The 26,627-nt window shown below is 41.4% G+C and overlaps 2 protein-coding genes across 2 annotated transcripts in view; one reads left to right on the plus strand and one right to left on the minus strand.

Annotated features, from left to right (window-relative positions):
• atf6 (activating transcription factor 6) overlaps positions 1 to 26,627 on the plus strand; it is a 462,472-nt gene that overhangs the window by 395,774 nt on the left and 40,071 nt on the right. The window lies entirely within an intron of this gene.
• LOC138763475 (olfactomedin-like protein 2B) overlaps positions 1 to 26,627 on the minus strand; it is an 88,261-nt gene that overhangs the window by 9,278 nt on the left and 52,356 nt on the right. The window contains exons 6-7 of the mRNA XM_069937691.1: positions 19,768 to 21,057; positions 10,911 to 11,087 (exon numbers count right to left, since the gene is read on the minus strand). Coding sequence (XP_069793792.1) covers positions 10,911 to 11,087; positions 19,768 to 21,057 — 1,467 coding nt within the window. The remainder of the gene's footprint in view (positions 1 to 10,910; positions 11,088 to 19,767; positions 21,058 to 26,627) is intronic.

Raw genomic sequence — 26,627 nt, forward strand, 5'->3', positions numbered from 1 at the left:
AGAGATTAGAATCAAATTTAGCCAATTGAACTTTGGAATAGTAGGACCAGTGTACTACCTTAAACTGTATTTAATGAGTGTCTAGAACAAAGAGATAATAAATGCACTTGCTCCAAAATAGAATTCCACGTAGTTACAGAAAATAGCAGTTGAAAATCCTGTTCCCACAGTTTTTCTTAATTCAGTGCAGGGAACTATCTGTAGAATTTAAAAGTGATTCATAAAGGCCAGATACTACCCTGTTGTAATTAGGTTGGAAATTATAAATCATTCCTATCATTTTGGGTTCCAGGTCTTCAGGGAGCTTCCAAATTAAAGAATTCAAAAAGAGCCTAACCTGTAAATAACAAAATAAATGGTGTCCAGGTATTGTAACTTTAGTGGATAATTGTTCAGAAGAGGCAAGATTTTGGTCAGTAAAACTGTCTAAAAAGGATTGGATACCTAAATTTGACAAATGTTGGAAACTGATATCTTGAACTGACGGTAAAGAAAAGGAATTACCTAAAATAGGACTATTTCATAAGAATCTATGGAACCCAAAATGTTTCCTGAATTGAAACCAGATTCTCAATGTATGTCTAACAAAAAATTATCAGTTAATTTGGAGACCAGAAAAGGTAAAGGGGCTCCAAGTATTGAAAGAAGATAATACTTTTTGGTAGATGTAATTTCTAGATTAATCCATCTTGAAGCACCTAGATTTTCTAGAATCTAGAATCCAAAAAATAATATCTAATATTAGCTGCCCAATAATAAAACCTAAAGTTAGGTAATGGCAAGCCTCCATTCTTTTTAGTATTTTGAAGGAAAACTTTTAAGACGGGGTCGCTTATTTTTCCATATAAAAAAGATATGGTAGAAGCCAAAGAATCAAAAAAAGATTTGGGAAGATACACAGCTTGAAAAATATATAAAAATTTAGGAAGAATATTCATCTTGACAATATTGACATGTCCAATTAATGCCATCGAAAGAGGGGACCACTGTGTCAAGAATTTCTTGCCATGACTCATTAAGGTAAGAAAATTTTCTTTAAACAAATTATTGAATTTCTTTGTAATAGTAATTTAGATGGTTGAACTGATTTTTAGCTCTTTTAAAAGGAATAGAGGAACCTAAAGAGCAGGAAGAACCCAAAATGAACAGCTTACTCTTCTGCAAATTTAATTTATATCCTGAACATTTCACAAGTTGATGAAGAAGGGATAAAATAGATGGAATCAATCAGTCAGGATTCAATATATACAACAAAAGATCATCTGCATAGACAGGCACCTTATAAATACTTCCTGCTCGTGTTATTCCTGAAATATCAGCTAATTGCCAAAAAGCTATAGCTAGAGATTCTAGAGCCAAATTAAATAATAATGGACTTAAAGGACAACCCTGCTGGTACCAGGATACAACTTAAAAGGTTTGGATCTAATTGAGTTCGTAAAGATTGAATCTGTAGGAGATAAATATAACAGTTTCATCCAATTATAAATTGGGGTCCAGAATTAAATACCTCGAACACACTGAATAAATATTTCCATTCTGTTCTATCAAACACTTTTTCAAGATACAAAGAAATAATAAATTCAGAGGACGAAACTAGGAGAATAAAGAAAGTCTAACAAATGACAGAAATTAAATTGTAAGTCCCTTAATAAACCTTGTTAGGTCCCTAGAAATTATTAACTGAAATGGTCAGGACCAGGCCCATTTCAGATAATTTTTTTTCAGAGAACTGGTCATTTTTTTTTAAATAGCCCAGTAGCAACAGCAAATCACTTGTTTTAGGGTAGTTTTAGGGAAGAGCAAAGAAGGGCCTAAGTTGAAGTTCTGGATTGGAAAAAAGCAAATTTTGAAGGAATGAGAATGGCTTTGGGGAGTATTGAGTGGGACATGATTTTTTCAGGAAAGGATGTAAATGTAAAATGGAGAATATTCAAAGAAGAAATTTTGAGAGTACAGAGTAGACATGTCCCAGTGAGGATCAAAGGAAAGGCTGGAAGTCATAGGGAGCCTTGGTTTTTGAGGAATATTAGAAATTTGGTTAGAAGAAAGAGAGAGGTGTACAAGAAGTATAAACAGCAGAGTGATGAGAAATTGAAAGAGGACTACAAGGAGTGTAGAAAAAATCTTAAGGAAGAAATTTGAAAGGCCAAAAAGAGGCACGAAGAGGTTTTGACAGACAGAGTAAGAATAAATCCAAAGGGTTTCTATAGGTACATTAAAAGTAAAAGATTAGTGAGGGATAAAATTGGACCCCTTGTAGATAGGGAGGGTAGGCTATGTGAAAAGTCAGAGGAGATGGGGGAAATTTTAAATTATTTCTTTTCCTCGGTATTCACTAGGGAAAGAAATATTGTACCAGTTGAAGTAAAGAAAAATAGTGGGGAGGTCATGAATCATATAAGGATTATGAAGGAGGTAGTGATGGCAGTGTTAAAAAAGATAAAGGTGGACAAATCTCCGGGTCCGGACAATGTATTCCCAAGGACACTCAGGGAGACTAGTGTACAGATAGAGGGGTCATTAACAGAGATATTTAGGATGTCACTGGTCACGGGGGTAATGCCAGAGGATTGGAGGGTGGCTCATGTTGTTCCGCTGTTTAAGGAAGGGTCCAAATGTAAGCCAGGAAATTATAAACCTGTGAGTCTGACGGCTGTGGTGGGTAAGTTGATGGAAAGTGTTCTGAGGGATGGCATTTACAAATATTTGGAAGAACTGGGATTGATAGGAAGTAGTCAGCATGGTTTTATCAGGGATAGATCATGCTTAACAAACCTTATAGAGTTTTTCGAGGGGGTTACAAAAAAGATTGATGAAGGGAAGGCTGTGGATGTTGTCTATTTAGACTTCAGTAAAGCTTTTGACAAAGTTCCCTACAGGAGGTTAGGAAAAAAGGTGGAGACATTAGGTATAAATAAGGCGGTAGTGAAATGGATTCAGCAATGGTTGGATGGAAGGTGTCAGAGAGTACTGGTAGAAAATTGTTTGTCAAATTGGAGGCCGGTGACTAGTGGAGTTCCTCAGGGATCGGTCCTGGGTCCTCTATTGTTTGTTATATATATATTGACGATCTGGAAGAAGGGGTGGTAAATTGAATAAGTAAGTTTGCAGATGATACAAAGATTGGTGGTATTGTGGACAGTGAGGAAGATTACCGTAGCTTAAAAAGAGATATAGGAAAGCTAGAGGAGTGGGCTGAGAAATGGCTGATGGAATTTAATATGGATAAGTGTGAAGTGTTGCATTTTGGAAAGGCAAATCTAAATAGGTCATATTCATTGAATGGTAGACAATTGAGGAGTGCAGAGCAACAAAGGGATTTAGGAGTCATGGTAAATAGCACCCTCAAAGTTGATACTCAGGTAGATAGAGTGGTGAAGAAGGCATTTGGAATGTTGGCCTTCATAAATCGGAGTACTGAATTTAAGAGTTGGGATGTTATGATGAAATTGTACAAAGCATTGGTGAGGCCAAGTTTGGAATATTGTGTGCAGTTTTGGTCACCGAATTATAGGAAGGATATAAACAAAATAGAGAGAGTGCAGAGAAGGTTCACGAGAATGTTGACAGGATGTCAGGGTTTGAGTTACAGAGAAAGGTTGAGCAGCCTGGGGCTTTTTTCTCTGGAGCATAGAAGATTGAGGGGGGATTTGATGGAGGTGTTCAAGATTTTAAAAGGGACAGAGAGAGTCAACGTGGATAGGCTTTTTCAACTAAGAGTGGGGGATATTCAAACCAGAGGCCATGGTTTGAGATTGCAGGGGGAAAATTATAAGGGGAACATGAGGGGAAATTTCTTCATGCAAAGGGTGGTTGGGATGTGGAATAAGCTTCCGGCAGAGGTGATTGAAGCAAGGACGTTATTTACATTTAAGGAAAGACTGGATAATTACATGGAGGGGAGAGGATTAGAGGGGTATGGACCAGGTCAGTGGGACTCGGAGGGTGGGGATTTGTTCCGGCATGGACTAGTAGGGCCAAACTGGCCTGTTCTGTGCTGCATATGGTTATATGGTAACAGTATTTAAAAACAACAAAACACAGGGAAGGCTTTTTAAGCATTAAAATAAAGTTTAGTTCTCATCAAAGAAATGCTGGCTACTGTTGATCACTGACACTTCCCCACTGAGGCCTCGCTCAAGCTGGGACCCCGAGGGTCCTGCTCCTGCCCAGGATCCTTAGGTCCTTGCTGCTGCAAGGAGCCTGAAGTCTGCTGCTGCTGGTGCCAGGGGCCAGAGGTCCGCTGCTGCCGCCATTAGGATCCTAAGGTCTGCTGCCAGCGCCAGGAGCCCGAGGGTCAGCTACTGGTGCTGCCAGGATCCCAATGTCCTTGGTCAGTTTGGCTCCAAGAAAGTTTTTGAATAAATAAGGATTTCAGATGTCCTTGTTTATCCAAATTTTTTTAAAATTTGGATTAACTGAGGATTTTGGAGAATCCGATTTTGGATAATCGGAGTTGTACTGAATGATATTCTCTAATCTTCAAGCTAAAATCTTAGAGAGTATCTTGGTATTGATATTAAAGAGGGAAATTGGTTGGTAGGAGTTTAATGGATCTTTATACATTTTAGCAATAAGAAAATTTGAGGCTTCATAAAATGTTTCTGGCAATTTCCTAGTAACTAAGGATTGAGTAAAAACAGAATGTAAATGAAGTATCAATAAATGGGGAAATAACTTATAAAACCCTGCTGAGAAGCTATCAGGACCAGGGACCTTGCAGGACTGCAAAGAGTTAATAGCTGCTACCTTCTCCTGCTCAGAGATAGGCTGTTCCAGCTTTAATTTATTCTCTGAAGAAACTGAAGGAATAGTCAAACTATCCAAGAATTGTTGCAAAGAGTTTAAATCTTTAATCGAATCAGAACAGTACAATTTAGGGTAAAATTGAGAGAAAGTGTTGTTTATTTCCACATAATCATTGGTAATCTTACCATCATCTCTAGGAATCTCAGTGATAAGCTGTTCAGCTGTATGATTTTTAATTTGGCTAGCTAAAAGTTTCACTGCTTTTTCACCATGCACATAGAATTTAGATTTATGCTTTAAAAGTTGTGTCTGTATAGGGTAAGTCAGAAGCAAGTCGTGTTTAATTTTAAGTTATATCTTTCTTTTAAAAAGCTCAGGTTTCAGAATTAAGGCATATTGTTGATCAATACACTTCAACTGGTTGGCCAAGTCATCTCTCTCAAAATTAGCCGTTTTAACGTTAGCCAAAGATAAAATTATCTGACCTTTAATATATGCATTAAAAGCATCTCAAATTACTAAAACAGAAACCTCCGGCAAGGAATTTTTACTAAAGAAAAGGCAATTTGATCTTACATGATTTCAAAAAATCAGTGTCCGATAATAAAAGCATCCCAAAATACTAAAACAGAAACTTCCAACGAGGAGTTTTTACTAAAAAAAGGCAATTTGATCTTTCATAAATTTTAGAAAAAGGATCCGATAATAGTGGAGAGGGTCAAGAACTTCAAACTTCTGGGTGTCAACATCTCCGAGGATCTGTCCTGGTGTCTCCACGATGATATAATCAAAAAGAAGATCTGCCAGCGGCTAAACTTTGTGAGGTGTTTGAGGAAATTTGTTACGTCACCAAAAACTCTCAAAAACTTTTTCAAGTGTACAGTAGAGAGCATTCTGGCTGGTTGCAACACTGCCTAGTATGGAGGCGGCAACTTTCAGAACAAGAATGAACTCCAGAGGGTTGTTAACTTGGCCTGTGGCATCTCCATCAAGGACATCTACATGAGATGGTGTCTTAAAAAAGCAGCCTCTATCCTCAAAGACCCTCACCATCCAGGCCTAAAAATGAGCACTCAGCAACACAAGGACAGCTTCTTCCCTGCTGCCATCAGATTCCTGAATAATCATGAGGTGGAACATGGTACTGGGCTGGGCAGGCTGGCCCACCTTCTGTACCTGTAGCTCCTTCCCGTAAGATCCCTTCATAACGCTGAGAGCCCTAGTCTCCTCTCTCAAACCTGCCTTGGACTTGAGCCAGCAGCATGTAGAGTTATACCTGGATCTTCTGATCAATAAAACCTTTGACTCTTGCTTCATGTCTGCGAGTGGTCATTGATCATGCCACAGTTTATTGATCAGAAATATTAAGATGCCATAGACAAGTCAATATGACTGGAGATCGATCCAAAGGATCCAGAAGCCTCCGTAAAGTTTGATATTTGTCTATATTGTTTGAAGGCCTACCTGAGGTGCCACAAAATCACTGTCGATAGTGATTGGTAAGACCTGCTCTTTGCAGCGATGGGCACTGAGATAACCAATTAATTAGTGACTGCACTGAATGCAAAGAGGCAATGGCCCTACTCCGACAGCAATACGGAGTATTGCTCGGCCCGTAGTGTGACCTGCTTGAACTGCCAGAGGAAAGGACACTATGCCAGATTATGTCATTCTAAGCTCCTCTCTAGCAGTGCTGCGTGTGGACCGCGACCCGCGTCGCCATCTTGGACTGACCCACTTCCATTGTCATAACCGATTGCTGAGAACTGAACTTTCGGGCCAAGGCCATGACGACACGGGGGGACGTCACATCCGGCTTCACCTCTGGACTCCACCGTATGCAATCCATGGGGGCGGCCATCTTCACGATCTTCTGGGTGGCCATCTTGGTGGCAGCCAGCCCAACAACATAGCAGCAGTGATTCGGGCAGTGAGCTGACGTTGGCTTCCATTGTGCTGGACCAGAGTGGACCACACCAGCTGGGATGATCGATGATGGACATTGAGGTAAATGGTCACACCACTGGCTGCCTGTTCAACACGGGAAGTACCGAGAGCTTCATATACCTGGCACGGCCAAACGTTATTCCTTAACATGCTCTTCTTGTATTATGCCCAATAGATCCCCAACTATACACACAAGGCCTAACCCGTGGTGAAAACCATGACCTTTCCCCCATCCGCAGAGGCCCATAAGGCTTTTGAGAGCATCAGGGACGAGCTTGCCAAGATGGGGATGCATGCTATTGATGAATCTGTCCTGTTCTAAGTGGAAAGTGATGCCTCCCACTTCGTTCTGGCTAGGCAGGCAGGCCAGTGGGTTTTTTTTTACTGCACCCTCTAAGGCCCCAAACAATCAAGAAAGAGGCAAAAGACCATTCACCCTGCTGACGGACCAGAGAGCCATCGCTTTTATATTTAACAATAAACAGCAGGGTAAAATCAAAAATGACAAGATGATGAGGTGGATAATTGAGCTGCCCACCTACAATTATGTTATCTTGTATCAGCTGGGAAAGCTCAATGAGCCACCCGATACCCTGTCCAGGGGAACTTGTGCCAGGGTGCAAGTTGATCGCCTCCATGCCCTCCACGATAGCCTCTGCCATCCCAGGGTCACAAGCCTCTACCATTTTGTGAGGGCCCATGACCTCCCCTACTTTTTGAAAGGGATAGACAGAATGGATGTGGATAGACTATTTCCGTTAAGAGGAGGAAGGTTTAAAACAAGAGGACATGAGTTAAGAATTAAGGGGCAGAGGTTTAGAGGTAACATGAGGGGGAACTTCTTTACTCAGAGAGTGGTAGCTGTGTGGAATGATCTTCCGGGAGAAATAGTGGCGGCGGAGTCAATTGTATTATTTAAGAAAAGGTTGGACAGGTATATGGATGAGAGGAAGATGGAGGGTTATGGGCATTGTGCAGGGAGGTGGGATTAGAAAGGGGTGTTTGGTTCGGTGCGGACTAGAAGGGCCTAATGGCCTGTTTCCGTGCTGTAATTGTTATGTTATGTTATGTTATGTTACTCAGTGGAGGAAGTCAGGGAGCTGACTTGCAATTACCCAGTCTGTACGGAATGCAAGCCGCAATTTTACAGACCAGTGAGAGTCCAACTCATCAAAGCCACTCACCCCTTTGAACATCTCAGTATGTTCTTCAAGGGGCCCTTCCCTTCTACAAATCAAAACATCTACTTCCTGAGCATTGTGGAAGAGTATTCATGTTTCCCATTCACCATCCTCTGCCCCAACGTGACTACATCCATGGTCATTAAAGCACTACACACAGTATTCACTCTGTTTGGGTACCCCAGTTATGTTCATAGCGACCAGGGATCTGCCTTCTTGAGTGAGGAGTTGCGACAATATTTCCTTTCCAGAGGCAGAGCTATGAGCAGAACCACCAGCTACAACCCCCGTGGGAATGGGCAGGTGGAGAGGGAGAATGGTATGATCTGGAAGGCAGTCTTTTTGGCCCTCATTGAAAGGGATGCCCGTATCCCAGTGGCAAGAGGTCCTTCCTGAAGTGCTACATGCCACCAGATCCCTACTTTGGATAGTAACTAATGCAACACCCCATGAAAAATTGTTCTCCTTCCCTAGGAGGTTGGCATTGGGAACCACGATGCTGGTCTGGCTGACGACGCTGGGGCCAGTGCTTCTCTGGAAGCATGTTAGAATGCACAAGGAAGATCCACTGGTTGAGGAAGTGCACCTCCTGAATGCGAACCCCCAGTATGTACTGGTAAGGTACCCAGACGGATGGAATGATACAGTGTCCATCTGGGACCTGGTGTGAGCAAGAGCTCCGGCACGGGAGGTGCACCCAATACTCCCGGGCAGCGACCAGTCAGCCCCAAGGATCATCCTAACAGACGAAGTAGTGATCCCACCTCCCATACGGCCCCCCGAGTGTTCCCCCACCCCCACTCTTACAACATTTCCCCACCCCTAAGGACACTTCAGCCTTCCAACACCCAGCCGAGCGAACAAGCCACTGTTCTGCTAGAACCAACGATACAGCCAGCAGTACTTCAAAGATCTCAGCACTGAATAAAACTGCCAGAATGGCTGAATCTTTGAATTGTATGGACTACAAGACCTGTTCTGATGGACACTGCCCTGCATCACCCCGCTGGACTTCATTCAAAAAAAGGAGGGTGAAAGTTGTGGAACACGGTGCTGCGGGCATGTCCTCTCTGTGCTGGGCAGACTGCCCTGCCTTCTGTACCTGTAGCTCCTCCCCGCAAGATCCCTTAATAAGGGCTGAGAACCCTATATCTGCCTCGACTTGAGCCAGCAGCACGTAGAGGTATGCCTGGGTCTTCTGATCAATAAAGCCTTTGACTCTTGCTTCGTGTCTGCGAGTGGTCATTAATCATGCAAGATGGCTATAATATAAATGTTTGCACTGTGACGCTGCCGCAAAACACAGAATTTCATGACTTGTTCACGACAACAAATTCTGATTCTAAAAGCAATAGACTATTCACCCATTCACATTCCTCCTCCATTCTCCGATATCATGATGGACGCTGTGCCTCATCCACCTTCCTGTTTAATCCCTGTGACATCTCATTCCAAAAACCAATAAACTGCACAAACAACTACCAGTCTCTTGGGGTAAAGAATTCCTAAAATTTACAACCCTTTGCAAAAGGAAATTTCTCCTTATCTAAGTCATGAAGAAATTTCCTCAGACTTTTCCCAATATTTCCTTCCCCTAAACAGAGGAAGCAGCATCTAGACACTAGGGAAATGTCAGAGTTTTTCCCCCATTTCCCCCAGGGGCATTGTGTTCCAGATTCCAGCCACCCTCTGAATTAAAAAAATTTTTCCTGAGAATCCTTCTAAACTTCCTACATCTTACTTTAGTCCTATGTTCTCTGGTTTTGAACACCATTGCAATGAGGAAAGGTTTCTCAGTATTTATCCTATCAATGCTCACGATAATTTTGTACACCTCAATCATGTCATGCCACAGACTTCTTCACTACAAGGAAACTAACCCAATCTATTCTACTCTCTCTTCATGACCAAAACATTCCATCCTATGCAACATTCTAGTAAGTCTGTCTTTATGTATAAAGGCCACTGGATGCAGTTTGTCTCACCATAAACCTTTGCAATCTGAACAAGCCTGAGATAGCATAGTGCAAAGTTATCACAGCATCAGCAAAATGGATTCAAATCCAGTACTATCCATTAAGGCAATTTTACATTCTTCCCATGTTTGCATAGATTTCGTTCAGGTGCTTTGGTTTCCTCCCTCATTCTGCAGATATACAGAGTTAGTTGATTAATTAGTCATATTGGTGTAATTGGGTGGCATGGGCTTGTGAACCGGAAGAAAGTGTAACCATTCTGTATCTCTAAATCTAAATTTATAAAATCAGTTGCTTTTCTATTTGCTTGCCTAACCAGCAAACTTATTTTTTCCATCTTGTATCCCAGAACATCAGTTCACTAATTTGTCAACATTTAAAGAACATTCTTGCACTGATAACTTGCACTTATCCACATAACAATTCTTCCCCATTGACTTAACCAATCCATGAATCACATCACAGCTTACTCTTCTGCCAAACTTCTACCATCAGCAATATGAACTTTTCATCCAAATCATTCATAATACATTCAGCTCCCGGGATGATCTTTGTGGGTTCTCTAAGTAACAGCTTGTCAACGTGAGAAGGGCTCATCTAATGCTGCTCTCTAGTTTCTGTACTTTCAATAGTCCTCTGTGGAATGTCGATGTCAGAAAAGGCAAACATTCTTTGTTTTTATAAAGGATCCCAATGCCAAATGTTGACTGACAATTTCTACCCATGGATGTTGCCTGACCTGCTTAGTTCCACCAGCAATTCTTTGCTTAAGATTCCTGCATCTGCAGCTTTAGTGTTTCTCAGAGATTCTCAAGGATTGGCTGATAAGTGAGGCAGGATCGCAACACAATTTGAACTTGCATAGAAATTTGACCATGTTGCTAAAAAAGCAGAAGTGGAAACAGAAATGCTGGAAACACTGATCAGGCCAGGCAGCATCTGTTAAGTAAAAAATTTCAGATGGATGGCCTTTCAGAACCCGGAAAAGAGCAGGCTTGTGTTCTGTGGAAGAAATACGTGAAAGCTCCTTGTATCTGAGATAGGTTCCTCTCACCTTGTTTGAAGCTTTCAATGTTGCGAAACTCTACCAAGATGTTCCCATAATAGTAATTGGTGATGTAGATTTTATCACTTCTTGCCAAGGGGTCCTTCATCCAGGCTCCTTCATTCCTCCCATAAATGTGCTTGGTCTTTGGTTTGGAGATAGTGGACAAAGTCTCTTTGCACTCTCCTATAAAAGCAACACATTTGGGACATTAAATTTACTGTCCACACATTGCACAGCACCAATGTTCTTCTCATGAATATCAATTATTTGTTCAGGGACAATCAGTCAAAAGATCCAAAGTCTGAGACTGTATCACTGTGAGAGAACAAATTGTCTGAAGAGCCAATACTCAAATTGTTCCAACATGTTGTTAAGAGAATTTAACCAAGACTGTCATGTAAAATTGAGGCAGTTTATCCATATCAGGATGAAAATTCTCATTGGCTTTGGAATAGAACGCTAATCACAACTGTGGTGAAGTTGCTGACCATCAAGCTCACACCCTACCTAAACTGAAAATGGCTAAAACAACCTCATGGTGTGCCACAGTGCATTTAGACATATTCATGAAACCACTCCATAACCTATTAGTCTGCTCCACCTTAAATATGAATGTAGTTTGATATCAAAAACAACAGTACTATTCATTTTCACTTGAAGATGATGTCGAGTAAATGAGTCAAATTGCACAGGTGATTGGAGCCAACATTTTTCCATACCTTGATAAAGGGCTCAAGTCCAAAACATTGGTTATGAATCTTTATCTTTACTATATAAAGTAGACTCTTTGACCTGCTGAGTTTCTCCAACATTGTGCTTTTACTTCAACCACAGTGTCTGCAGACTTTAGTACTGATTTGCTACTGGTCTGATAGGGATATGGCACAATGAAATGATAAGCCTGACATCAGTGGATTATTGGAGCAAATTCGCAAGAATAGGATTGATGTGCTAATGGAAAGGCAGGGACTATCAAAGTTCGTCAGCAAAGCTAAGAATAGGGGAAATCCTGTCTCACTCTATTTATTGAGTTTTTGAGGGGATAACTGAGAACAAAGCTTAAATTAACCTCTGAAACCAATACGACAATGCAATCATTCTGGCTTAGAAACAATTCTACATATTTAATGGAAATTTTTGAATTTATGTGGTATCTCTCACATCTACAGAGCACCCTCAAGTACTTTACTTCCTGTGAACTGTTTTACTCATTTTGGTCAATGTGAGACCCCATTTCCACACAGTAGGCTCGATGTTATAATGACCAAATATTTGTTGTTTTAATAATGTTTTTTTTTCTGAAATAAAACAGGACAGTAAATGGTGTCTATATAGATTTTAATAAGGCATTTGACAAAGTCCTGCTTAGTAGATGGTTCAGAAGGTTAAGGCATCTGGGATCTTGTTAATTTGACCCAAATTTATTTTGGTGAGAGGTGTCAGAAGATGATGGTACAAGGAAAACTTTTCTGGCTGAAAGTTTTTGACTGCAAGGATTGCTTCCAGTAAGGTCATTGTGATATGTACTAATGTCTTGGTTGTGAATGTAAGAGAATTGAATTCAGTAATGTGTTTGTGGACAACAGAAAAATTGGTGCTGTTATGGACAGTGAAAAAGGTTGCCTGAGGCTATTGCAGGATACAATCAGCTCAAAAGTGGCAGGTGGAACTCAATCAAAAAGGGATGGAACATATGCAGATAATGATATGGCACAAAGAAATGATGAACTGATGGAACTTGAGGTTCCCTAAAATTGACAACATGAGTAGATTGGATGGTGAAGAAGGCACGCTGTATGCATGCTTTCATAGGTTGGGCATAGAATCTAAAAATTGGGAGGCTTTGTTGCAACTTTATAAAACATTGATTGGATCAGTCTTGGGGTATTGTGTGCAATTCTAGTCCCCCACACTACAAAAAGGCTGTGATTGTGCTGGAGAGAGTGCTGAGGAGATTCGCCAGGATGTTGTGAGGATTGGATTGGCTGATGGTTTGGTTCCCTTGAGCAAAGGATGCTGAGGGATGGTCTGATAGGGATATGTAAAATTATGAGGAATATATGGGAATGATAGTTAGACAGGAAAGTCTGCAGATGCTGTGATTGCGGTGCAATACAGAAACTCATTGGGTCTCACAGCATCTATGGAAATAAGGGATATGACAACATTCAGGTCTGAACCCTTTATCAAGGTATGAGAAAAAATGAACCAGGCACCTGAATAAAAAGGTTGGGGGAGGAAGGAAGTAGGGGCAGGGGAGGAGCACAGGCTAAAAGGCAAGAATTCATCTGGATATGGGTGAGAGGCCAGAAGAGAAAAAAGCTGAGGTGATGAAGGAGGAGGTAGCTCTTTAAATGGAGAAGGGTGTGGAGAACTGAAGGAAAGGAAACAGAGGTATAGGGAAACAGAGAGAGAGAGAGAGATGAGGTAGGGGCCCAATGGAAACTGGAGAAATCGATGTTAATGCCATCTGATTGGAGAATGCCCAGACAGAATATAAGATGTTGTTCCTCCAATTTGCGGTAGCCTCATTTTGGCAGTGCATGAGGACATGGACGAGGCAGAGAAGAATACAAATCTAATGCAGACAAAATGGATCAGTGTAGATAGGCAAAAGGTGGTGTGGGATGAAGGGCCCATATGACTATAACTGTTGACTATCCTCACTGAGATGCTCACCTCTGAAAGCAATAGTTCAAATTAATCTTTCTGGCTATGAAACAATTGTACATATTTAATGGAAATTTTGTATCTGCAGGACATCCTCAAGTACTTTACTGCCGTGAACAGTTTATTCATTTATGTAAACGTGACAGTCCAGACCACTTCCACACAGCTGGCTTGATGTTACAAAGCTGTTTTTTTCTGAAATAAATTTGGCTAGTGCATCTGGGAAATTGTCCATACTTCAAAGTAGTGCCATGTTTTTAAATCAGCCTATGAGAGAAAAGTGTGGGGGTGGAGGCGTCTCAATTTTAATGCTTCATCAAGATTGGTTTCTCAGTGGCTGGGATGGAGTTATTAAAACATAGCTCATAATTTAATCCATTCCAATTGCAGAAATTTAAGTCAGTAATTTTTTTGGCTATCATTCCCACCTGGCCAGACACATTATGCTATTGAGGATTGTTTTGGAAATTGTCTGTGAAGGAAAGAGTTCAGTGCAGAAGATAAATGATTTCCAACATTAATGGGCTTGTACATGACTAAATTGGATAAATAGCAGGTCTGTTGGAGTTTTGATTGGGCTTTGACCATGATGATGTGTTGACACGCATTTTCACTCGTGGCAAGAATTTAAAACATTTTTCCTTCTGGTCTTGTCTGTGGAGGAAACTTGAACCTCTCAGCCAGTGACTCTCCTGCTGAGATTTACTTTAGAATGTCATGTGATGCTGAAGCAATTGGACCCAAGGAAACTGGCGGAATATAGAAAGCATTGAGTGACTGTAATTAGTGTGCTTCAATGCTGAATATGGAATAACAAAGCTCACTAAGGGTAACAACTTTACAGGGTGTCTGTATGTTCCTGGGACAGGTAAACCAAGAGGAGCCCAGAATTGATCCAGCCAGTGTGGCTCACTTTTTCAAATCCAGCTTTGGTTTGTGGCATGGGTCATTCACTATCAGGTCAGTCTTCATGCTTAATTGTTACTCTTTGTTGGAAGGTATGTCCAAAAGTACATTTATATGTCAGTTGAGGAGAACCTTCACTTTTGCTTCACAATCCCACCATGTAATTGTCTATCAATGTTGTTTTATTATTTTTCTTAATTGATTAAGTGCTGGTACAGGAAACATAAAGGTACATCTTATCACTAGTGCAACAAGCAAAAGTGCTGGAGGAACTCAGCAGGCCATGCTGCATCCATGGGAAGTAATGGGTAACCAACATCTTGGGCCTGGGCAAGCAAAAACAGGCAGGTGTCGGTATCAAAAGATGGGGATGGGGCAGGAGATGAGGGGGAGGAAGAGGCAGGGGAGGAACACAGGCTAACTGGTAAGAGGTCATAGGTCAATGCAGGTGAAAGGGTAGATGAGCAAAATGTAGAAAAATGAGCTGTAGAAAAGGAGACAAGAGGGGAATAGGGAAAGAGAGACACGGGAGGGTGTTTGCAGAAATTGAAGAGTCAATGTTGATGCTGTCTGATTGAAACTGTCAAGGCGGACTATGTATTGTTTCAGGTCTAATACATAGTTTATAACTAACTCAGGTCTCCTATCTGTGACCTGCTGAGTTTCTGCAGCACATATGTGTATTGCACTTGACCCCAGCATCCACAGACTTTCTTGTTTAATGACTGATGCCTGCCTCTGATTGGAGGAGGCTTCTGAAATCTGAGAAGTGGTCAACACTCTCCATATTCTCACCTTGATGCTTTATTGTTGGAGAATAGTATGAACACGTTGGCATATGTTGGATGGTATACTTCAATGAATGAGTCAATAATAGCTTGGAGTTCAGTGAGGAATTAGCAGCTCTATTTGTAAACCTTTCATCTATTGGCTGATGGTCCCAAAAAGTACATTGATGGGGCAAGAATCCACCAGGTTGGATTGTCCTGATTTTCTGGACAATTTTCCTCATTGTTGAGCCATTATTAGTTTCGATGATATATTAGAACAATTCCTCAATACCAGCTTTCATGCTGATCAGGACTTTCTTGCTATATTCAGTCACTTGCTATGACTGACGACTGGTTTCATTGATAGTCAGTACCTCAGGAGGAAGAGGAAACAGTTCATTTACTTCTGGTTTGTCTTTTTTTCCTTATCCTTCATAGTAACCAGCTGGATTCTTCCATCATTGAGTTTTGGAAATGCATGGATTTTTTTCCTCAAAAAATATTCAACTACCCAGCACCATTCATAACTGTATATATAAAGAATTTTGATATTATTGCACTGGCTTAGTTGCATCCAATATGCTGTTCCTATTGTTTAACCTGCATGTAATTCTGTGTTGCTGCTTCAAGAGATGGGTACTTCATAAATAAGTGTACCTGGTGCTTCCACATTCCTCTCACAAACAATACATCACAAAGGATACACCTGGCTGTAAAATTACAGATTTGGGGGAATACAGTTCTGTTCCTAATGGTCCAAATCACATTTCTTTTTGGACAGAAGAAGGCCATTTGACCTTTGAGGTTGCACCAGAACCTGGTCCAGCAATGTCATCAGTCCCTCTCCACTCTTTCTCTATTTCCCTGAAAGGCATGCATTCACCACCCTTTGTTTCACATTATTTTATTCCATCATTGAAGCCAAGATTTGAAATATTTGATCTGAACAATAGGGTTACACAGCAAGATGGAAGATATCCTCAGTGAAACTCTCTCCCTCTCTCTCTCCTCTCCCCCTTCCTTCCCCCACCCCACCCCTCTCTCCCTCTATTTCAGAGTTATATAATCAAACAAAATATATAGTATGGGAATACCATTTGGTCCATCATCTCTGAACAAGCTCTTCCAACATTCCAGCTGGTCCCACTTCAATGCCCTCACACACACTAACGACTCTCCCATCCTCAACCATATCTCTGGACATACTTTCCTTTCAGATAATGGTGGAGCTCCTATTTAACAGTAACAGTTGAATCTTCACCATTGTCCCTAATCATTTGCTGAATAACCATTCACTTCATTCTATATCCCTTTATCTTCACCATTCTATCAAAGGGAACAGTTTCGCTCCATTTTGTCGGCACTATAGCTTTTATTAAAAATCTTAATTCTCCAATCTATTCACATTACATCTGTTTGGAAACTTCTCCAAAAATTTGTATCGTACCTAAAGTGTGGCACCGGGAAGAGTGCCCAATGATCCAAATATGGCTGAACTTGTATTTTATTAATGTTCATCATGACTTCCTCTTAGTCAACATGCATGAAGCTCAAGATAACCATTTCCCACTCACCTTGCCACTTCCATTTAAAGTTATGAAAGTGACATTCCAAGTGACAGTAAATATAGATCTCCACCTATCTGCAACCTTACCTCCAAATTGTATTATTCTAATATCCTCCCAATCTCCCCCTGGCCTCTGTTGGTCCCATATCCATTTTTTCACATCATTCACTGCTCTACACCAATTCCCTGTACCCTAATAGCACATATTTTAAGAACTAATACTAATATTTCTCAGCCTGATATTTGTAACTGACTCCACCTTTTTCACTTTGACACAAGCCACTGACTTTTAGTCGCTGGTACATCCCAATTCTGTTCAAACCTTCTTCCAAAGATCCTACTGTGAACCTCAATGCAATTTCACCTAAGGTTTACCAAATCCTTCATCTTTAAGTCTTGCTTTATGATCATCCCTGCAATTTACTTCTTTGGCTCAGGCATCCATTTTTTTTTCATTTGCTGGAGTTCTTTGAGAGGTTTTTCAACACAAAAGGTGTTACATAGAACATCACACCACAGTACAGTCCATTTACCCCACAATGTTTTGCCAACCTCTGTAAACCCACTCCGCCACTATTTAATTTCTCCCTACCTCACACCCATAACCTTCTATTTTTCTTACATCTTTGTGCCAATCAAAGGGAGTTACAAATGTCCCAATTGTACTCACCTTCACCACCAGCCCAGTAATGCATTCCAAGTTCCCACAACTCTCTGTGTAAAAAAAAAACATATCCTTGCTGTCTCCTATAAGCCTTCCACCCTTCACTTTGTAAACTCTGATGTTTACTACTCCTGCCCTGGGAAAAAGGTGCTGGCTGCATACCTTATCTATCCCTCTCAAAATCTAGTAGCCTCCATTGTCATCTCTCATCCTTCTTACCTCCAAGGAGAAAAGCCCTAGCTCTGCTAACCTTGCTTCATAAGACTTATTTTCCAATCCAGGGAACATCATGATAAATCTCCTCTGCATTCTCTCCATAGCTTCCACATCGTTCCTGTAATGAGGTGACCAGAACGGAACACAATATTCTAAGTGTGGTCTCAACAGAGATTTATAGAGCTGCAACATTACCTCATGACTCCTGAACTCAATCCCCTGATGAATGAAGCCCAGCAAAACATAAGCCTTCTAACTATCCTATCAACCTGTGCGGCATCCTTGAGAGATCTATGGCTTGTTCTTCCACATTATTAAGTACTTTACCATACACCATGTATACTGCCTTCAGGTTTGACCTTCAAAAATGCATCATCTCACACTTATTGGGATTGAACTCTATCTACCAACCAACTCTGCATCCTGTTTTAACCTACGACAAAAGCTTCAGCGCTATTCACAACCCCTCAAACCTTCGTATCATCCTCAAACTTACTGACTCGTCCCCCTACGTCTTTGTTCAGGTCATTTATAAAAATCACAAAGAGCAGGGGTTGCAGAACAGATCCCTGTGAAATGCCACTAGTGATTGACTACCAGGAAGAATACTTCCTATCTATTGCTACTTTGCTTTCTATAGGAATGCCAATTCTGAATCCACACAGCCAAGGTTCCATGGATCCCATGCCTCATGACTTTCTGAGTGGGTCTCTCATGGGGGACCTAGTCAAATGCCTTATTAAAATCCATATGCCTCCCAACCTTTATCAATTTCTTTTGTTACCTCCTCAAAAAACTCAATTTGGCTCATGAGACATGACCTTCCCCTCACAAAGCTATGCTGACTATCCATTCTCGAAATCCTCATAAATCTTGTCCTTTATTATTCTCTCCAATAGTTTGCACACTCACTGGTTTACAATTCCCAGGATTCTTCCTATTACCTTTTTTTAAACAAGGGGACCACAGTTACCATTCTCCAATCCTCCAGCATCTGCCCAGTGGCCAAGGAAGATGCAAAGATCATTGTCAATCCCCCAGCAATCTCTTTCCTCCATTCCCACAGCAACCTGGCATATTTTTCATCCTGTCCTGCAGCTTCCTTTATACTTAAGTGGCCCCCACCTTGTCTCTCGTCATCCATCTGTTTTTTACGTATGCCTAGAACGCCTTAGGGTTCTTAGGTTCTACTTTCCAAGGCCTTCTCATGCTCCTTTCGAGCTCTCTTAAATCCTTTCTTAAGTTCTTTCCTGGCTACCATATGGGACAAACCTATCCAGAACCCCACGCAAGCAATCTCTAAACATCCTCTACTTATGTGGTTTCTCCCGAGAACATCTGTTCCCAATTTACTCTCCTTAATTCTTGCCTCATCATTTGTTATTAGGGCCCTTCCCCAATTGAACACCTTATCATTTTGTCTGCTTTTATTCTTGTCTATAGCTATGCTAAAGCTGAGGGAATGATGGTTAATATCACCAAAATGCTCCCCCACCAAGTGCCCTGTCACCTGATGAAGTTCATTACCTAGTACTAGATCCATGACTATCTGTCCAAAATGGACACCCCACCCCAAGTCCGTTTGTATTTCCCAGGGTTTTCTTCTGCATCCAATCTTCTGACAAATGAAAAATTTAAAAAACTAAAATGGAAATTGGAAATAAAAACTGACCATGTCAGGTCAGGCAACATCAATGGAATTTGAAACAGAGTTCACATTTCAGGTTGAAGAACCCCATTCAAAACTGAAAAAGTGAGAAAATAATGAGAAAATAACCTTGTTCATGTTCTTTTTCATTTCTAAGCAGAGCTCTTTGACCTCAAATGTTTCTATTTCCACAGGTACTGCCTTATCTGCTGAGTGCTTCCAGCATTTTCTGTTTAATCCATTGTTGCTGTTGGCCATTTAGTTGCCTAAGAGCTTATCAAAGAATTAAAAACCAATTGAGAATTCAAAGAATCCAGTTGTCAAATTGGAGCCTGTTTCCCAACCAATGGAATGAACGCAGTACAAATGATCAACATATCTTACCATTTAAAAAACTGCAAACTCTATTGCGACGGACTTACCAAATCTTCTATAACCTTCTTTGGAATTGTAGTTTACACGTTGTCTTCGTGCACCCTCCACATGTGGTCTTCTTCTGGCAAGGGGAGCAATTAAAGTTGTCCTGGAATTTGGAGAACGGGTTGTAGTTCTTTGCTTTGTGGTGGTGACAGGGTCTGCCATGGTTAAAGTTGTGGTGGTGGTGGGTATGGTGGTTGTAGCAGTTGTAATGCCTGTGGTAATTTTAAGTGTGGTAGTAGGCACAGTGGTAGGGATGGGTGTTGTGCTGGGTACAGTGGTTGTTGAAGTGCTGGGTGTTGTGCTGAGCAATGTGGTTGGTATTGTAGTTGTAGTGGGTGTTGTCGGTATCATGGTCGTGGAGGTGGTGGTGGTTGCAGTAGTCAAAGAGGTGGTGATGGGTACAGTAGTCATCGAGATGGTGGTGGGTGCAGCAGTCATGGAGATGGTGGTGGGTGCAGCAGTCATGGAGATGGTGGTAGGTGCAGCAGTCATGGAGATGGTGGTAGGTGCAGTACTCTTGGTGACTCCATTGTCTGTAATGATGGCTGCAGTGGCCACAGGGACATTGGTGGGAACCTCCTTGGTGGTTGTTATTGTACTGTTGGTCATGGGGGCTGTGGTTGTTGTCAGGTCTGTGGTGCCAGTAGCAGCTGTTGTGGTGGGAGAGGCAGCAGTGGCGTTCGAGTGGGGTGTGACTTTTGAAGTAGTGGGGTTGGTGATAGAAATCTTACCAATCAGAGCTGTTACTGCAGTAACTGCAGGGGATGTTTCAGTAGTGTTGGATGGTGGAAGGAGAGGTGCACTGGCAGCAGAAGCTGCTGAGGTTGTGGCATGAGCTGCAGGGGTCATAGGGGGTGTGGGGATGAGGCTGGTGGTAACGTTCGTGTTGGCTGTGGAGTTCATGGAAGGAGCTGAGATAATATGTAGAGGAAGTGGGGTGGAAGTAATGGTGTTGATCACAGTGGCAGGTCCTGAGGCATTGGCTTGGATGGGCTGAGCAAACTCTGGATCTGGTGCAGTCCCAGAAAGGTTCATTAAACTGGTATTGCTAGATGTGAGGGTCGGACTGGGAATTGTTGAACCTGCGACAAGAATTGGTCGAGCATCAGTCAAAGACTCCATCCCATCAGTGGGATTCATCTGACCTCGGGATTTTGTAGCTTTCTCTGAGATGGCAGTGGTCAATGTGGGATTTGGTGTCTGAGAAGCATTAACCACAGGATCAAACTGTTTGATGAGTTGATCCTCCAAAAAAAGGATAGTCCCATCCTCACCACTCGCAGAGCTGGCTTCTGTGTAAAGAGTAATAAATAGCGAGTTAAGTTCAACTGAAAGGCCCCATCTGTAACCTTAGTCATTTATCCCTATTAACCCATTGCTGTGAGCTACCTGTTTTTAAATAAAACTCAGCACCCAATAAAAGCTTATTTTCAAAGATGATTGTAGCAGTGACTATTTTATTGGTTTTGGTGGCTCATATTCAGAGCTGTTTAAATGGTCACATCACTGTTGGAAATGAGACTTGCTTCAATGATTGACATTTCCCACCAAGTTGGTCTTCACTTTGAACTCAGTAAGGGGGAAAACAACAGCTTGAGTGAAGATTTTCAAGAGCCTCAAGCCTTTTAAGATTCTTCAGTGCTTTTTTTTGGAAACAAGAGATGGGTGCAAGAATCAGCACAAAGCAAACCCTGATGCAGGGTCTCCATCTAAAAGTTTGCAATGCTCTTCATAATAAGTAAACCACAATGTGTTGTTTTCATGTCAGCTGTCAAGTCCTGCCCCAAAATTACTTCTTGAGCCAAAAAGCCTATTTCATTATCTTGTAAGGAGAAAATCTCCCTTCTTATTGACTAAATGATCTTGTAAAGTTGAGCAATATGAATACAAGATAAGCAACAATTCAAATTTATAGGATTCAGGTAACATCCATAGAATGAAATGGTAAGTCGTCGTTGGGATTCTTTCCCCTGACTCTTTCTTGCTTGCTTTGATGAATGCTGCCTGACCCAATGAGCCTCTTTGTTCATTGAATATTCCAGCATCTTCAGCTTTTGTGTTTCTCAATTTGAGTTTATGCATCAATCTAAGAATTCTTTCCCAGATCTCCAAAAACAACATTGTGCAGAGGAAGAATGGACGAGGCCAATTTTACACATATTTCTGGATGCATTTCATCTGGCAGATGATTTAATTGCTTTACTTTCAGCAGACTGTGATTTATTCTGGCACTGTTTTTGTTTCCCCAGCATTAAATTCACAACAAATGTCAGAAAACAGTGCGAGACATTACAGGTCTGAAAAACAATGATTCTTATTTATCCCATTTCCCCAAAACCACTTTATCTGAAAGGTCAAGTCGAAAAGTGCATTTTTCCCTCAAGATCTTTTTATCTCAAATTCAGTGTCAGAAATTCCCTGGACTGTTTTGCTATAGAGGTCAAAGTTAATGGCCTCTTTGCACAAGGAATAGGTCTTCTGTGGACACTCTCTATCAGCCTGCCCTGATCCTTCTGACTATAAACACGTCCTCCTTCATTATGGCACCTATTCCTTCAGTAGCAATGCTCTCCCGCTGCTGGAAGAATTCAGATTTTTATTGTGGCATGTCACTTGAAGAGCTGGCTGGGAGATTGCAGCTGCAAGAACTCGAAACGGACGAGAGACACGGCCACATTGTGAGGATCAGTTTTAGAATGGTGCTCGAGAGGGAAAGCTGATGATGCTGCTCTGTGAAACTTGCAATGAAAAGATTTGGTCTTTATTAGGATTTTAACAAATGCAATTATGATAAACCACATGATATGCTTTCTAACATCTTTGAAAGGTTATCAAACAATAACTCGTCCTGCAATAAGTCATCCCAAGACATTTTATAATGGTGTCATCAAAATAATTTTGTATTGAAGCACACAGGCAGATATTGGGATTGGTGATCTCTGACGCCTGGATAAAGAGACGTGTCCAGATAGAGTTAACTCCAGGGCTTCATCACTTATGGTAGTGATGAAAACCAGGTTTGAGTTGGAGGTCAATATTTGAGCCATACACATGTTGGAATGATTCAAAGCTGATTGAGGTATCTGTTATCAACCTTTTGTATTTATGCTATCTTTTAACTTTTTTTTAAATTTAGACAAACAGCATGGTAACAGGCCATTTCAGCCAATGAAATTGATCTACAACCACCCCTGGAGCCCCCAGGGAAAACCCATGTAGACACGGGGAATGTACAAACTCCTAACAGACAGTGTGGGATTCAAACCCCGGTCCCCGGCGCTGTAACATGCTGCATTAATGTTTACTATTACAGTTGTATTTTTGCTGAAGTACCTGTTCAGCTGCAGGAAGTAAGAATTTTGGTGTGCATCTGCACTGTTCCATGTATATAACAATGAATTCATTATCATTCTCCACCCAGCTGGACATTCACGTTTCATCTCCAGCAGCACCATTCTCCAGTGGGCTCAGAATTCACTGGGCAGAGGGCTGCGGCACAAGTGGAAGACTACAATCAGATTGTTCCTGGGCTTCTCTACAATGTCCATTCACAGGTCCATGCAGCAAGCAGGGCTGTAATCCATCTTCTGGAAACCCTGGCCCTCTTCCCAAGTCAGGCTGTGCACCGTCTGGAGAGGGAATTTTCAGCTTCCATTGGGCAGTGGGATTTGTAGGGATGGGTGTATCTTAATTATTGAGATCAACATGGTAATTTAAGATCATAAGACATTGGAGCAGAAATAGGCTATTCAGCCCATCAAGTATGCCTCAGCATTTAATCATGAGCTGATTCATTTTCCCACTCAGCCCCACTACATAGTCTTCTCCCCATAACCTTTGATGCCTGGGCTTATCAAGGGAACCTACCAATCTCTCCTTTAAATACACCCAATAACTTGGCCACCACAACTGTCTGAGGCAACAGATTTACCACCCTCTGGCTAAAGAAATTCCTCTACATCTCTGTTCTATTCAGATGCACTTCCATGCTGAAATTGTGCCCTTTTGTCCAAGATTCTTCCACCATGGGAAATAACCTTTCTACATCTACTCTGTCCATTCTTTTCAACATTCAAACTGTTTCAATGAGATCCTCCCTTATACCCCTAAATTCCAGTGAGTAAAGGCCAAGAGCTATCCTCATATGATAATCCTTTCTTAAATGAGCCCATAACTGCTCATTACACTCGAAGTGAAGTCTCACCAGTGCCTTATAAATCCTTATAATCACATCCCTGCTCTTTTATTCTATTCCTATTGAATTAAAAGCCAGAATTGCATTTTCCTTTTTCACCATCAATTCAACCTGCAAGTTTACCTTCAGGGTATTCTGCGCAAGGATTCCCAGGTCCCTTTGCATCTGGTTATTTTTAATTTTCTCTTCATTTCAAAAATAGTCTGCCCACTTATTTCTTCTGCGAAAGTGGATGAATGTACAATTCTGACATTGTATTTCATTTGCCACTTCTCTGCCCAATTTCCTAATCTGTCTGCTCTTCTGCAGCCTTTGTTTCATCAACGCTACCTCCACCTACCTTTGTATCATCTGCAAACTTGGCCACAAAGCTATTTATTCCATCATCTAAATCACTGATGTAGAACATAAAAATTAATGCCCCCCCCCCCCCCCAAAACCAACCCCTGTGGAACACCACTAGCAACTGGCATCCAACCAGATTAGGATCCTTGTATTGCGATTCTCTGCTTCCGACCAATCAGCTAATGCTCTACCCACACTAGTATATTTCCTGCTATACCATGGACTCTTATCTTAAGTAGTCTCATGTGCACCACCTTGTCAAAGGCCTTCTGAAAATCCAAATGCACACATCCACTGCATCTCCTTTATCTAACCTGCTTGTCACTTCTTCAAAGAATTCCACTAGGAAATCATGCTGGCTTTTGCCTATTTTCTCATGGGCCGATAAGTACTCTGTAGCCTCATCCTTGATGATCGACTTCAACATCTTTCCCACCACTAATGTCTGGCTAACAGGTCTTCAATTTCCTTTCTGCTGCCTCTCTCACTTCATAATGACATTTGTGATTTTCCAGTCCAACAGGATCATGCCAGAATCTGATGATTCCTGAAATTGTCATTTCCAATCCCTCCACAATCTCTACCACTTTCAATATCTGAGGGTGAAATCTATCTGGTCCAGGAGACCTTATCTTCTAAGCACCTTCTCCCTTCCCTTATACCTTTGGAATTCCAACATACTGCTCATGTCTTCCACAATGAAGACTGGTGCAAAATACTCATTTAGTTCCTCTTCCATCTCCTTATCTCCCATTATTATTTCTCCAGCATCATCGTCTCATGGACCTATATCTTCTCTCATCTCTCTTTTACTCTTTATATACTTTAAAAACTTTCTTGTATATTCTTTGACATTATTTTCTTCCCTATGTTCATATTTTTCCTCATGAGTTTTTAGTTGCCTTCTGCAAGTTTTTAAAAACTTCCCAATTCTCTATCTTCCCACTATTTTTTGCTTCCTTGTATGCCCTCTCTTTTGCTTTTACATTGAGTTGACTTCCCTTGTCAGCCAAAGTTGTGACATTTTTCCATGAGATTATTTCAATTTTTTTTGTTGGTATCGATCCTGCACCTTCCTCATTTCCTACAGGAACTCTATTAATTGCTGTTCTGCCGTCCTCCCTACTAGTGCCCCCTTCTAATCTACTTTGGTTAGTTCCTCTCTCATGCCATTCTAATTCCCTTTACTCCACTGAAATACTGGTACATCTGACTTTAGTTTCTCCTTGTTAAATCTCATATTGAACTCAAACATATTGTGATCACTGCCTCCTTATGGTTCCTTTACCTTAAGCTCCAAGTAATCTCTGGTGCATTACACAACACCTAACCCAGTGCAGCCAACCCTCTGGTGAGCACATCAACAAGCAGCACTAAAAACTCATCTCATAGGGTTTCTACAAATTTTATCTCTTGAGATCCAGCCCTAACCAGGTTTTTCCAATCTGCAAACATGTTAAAATCTCCATGACTACCTTAGCATTGCCCTTCTGACACACCTTTTCTTTGTGCTGTTGGAATTTGTGGTCCACATGCCAGCTACTGTTTGCAGGCCTGTATAACTGCCAACTATGTCCTTTTACTTTTGCTATTTCTTAACTTAACCCACACTAATTATATATCTTATGATCCAATGTCATTGCTTTCTAATGATTTAATATTATTTCTTACCAACAGAGCCACGCCACTCCCTCTGCTTACCTATCCTTTTGATACACTGTGTATCCTTAGCCAATAACATCCATCCTTTAGCCATAACTCCGTGATGACCACAACATCATACCTGCCAATCTTGCTATACTGCAAGGTCATCCACTTTATTTCTTAAGATGTATGGATTTAAATCAAAACCTTTAGCCCTGTTTTTGTTACTTTTTTAAATATGTGTCCCCGATTGCATTGCAGATCATCCCAATGGCTGCATTTTTGCCCTATCTGCCTGTCCTTCCACACAAACTCCCTACCAGCTGTTTTTACTTGCGTGCCAACCTCCACTTCTTCTGCCACTTCACTTTGGTTCTCCCCCCCTCTTCCCCCACCCACCCCCCCAACCAACAGCATTAGCAAACCTCCTTGCAAGGAGTTCCCCTTGAGTTCAGGTTCAACACATCTCATTTGTCTAGGGCACCCCTTCCCCAGGAAAGGTTCCAATGATCCAAGAATGTGAAACCTTGCCCCCCAGCAACATCATCTTCTCTGCCACTTTGTGCTATCTTCCTGTTGTGATCTTCTCTCTTTCATAACACTGGGAGTAATCCAGACATTACACCTTGGAGGTCCTGGTCTTCACCTTCTTTCCAAACTCCCTAAACTGACTTTGCA

Source organism: Narcine bancroftii, chromosome 5 (assembly GCF_036971445.1).
Source record: "Narcine bancroftii isolate sNarBan1 chromosome 5, sNarBan1.hap1, whole genome shotgun sequence".
Lineage (NCBI taxonomy): Eukaryota > Metazoa > Chordata > Chondrichthyes > Torpediniformes > Narcinidae > Narcine > Narcine bancroftii.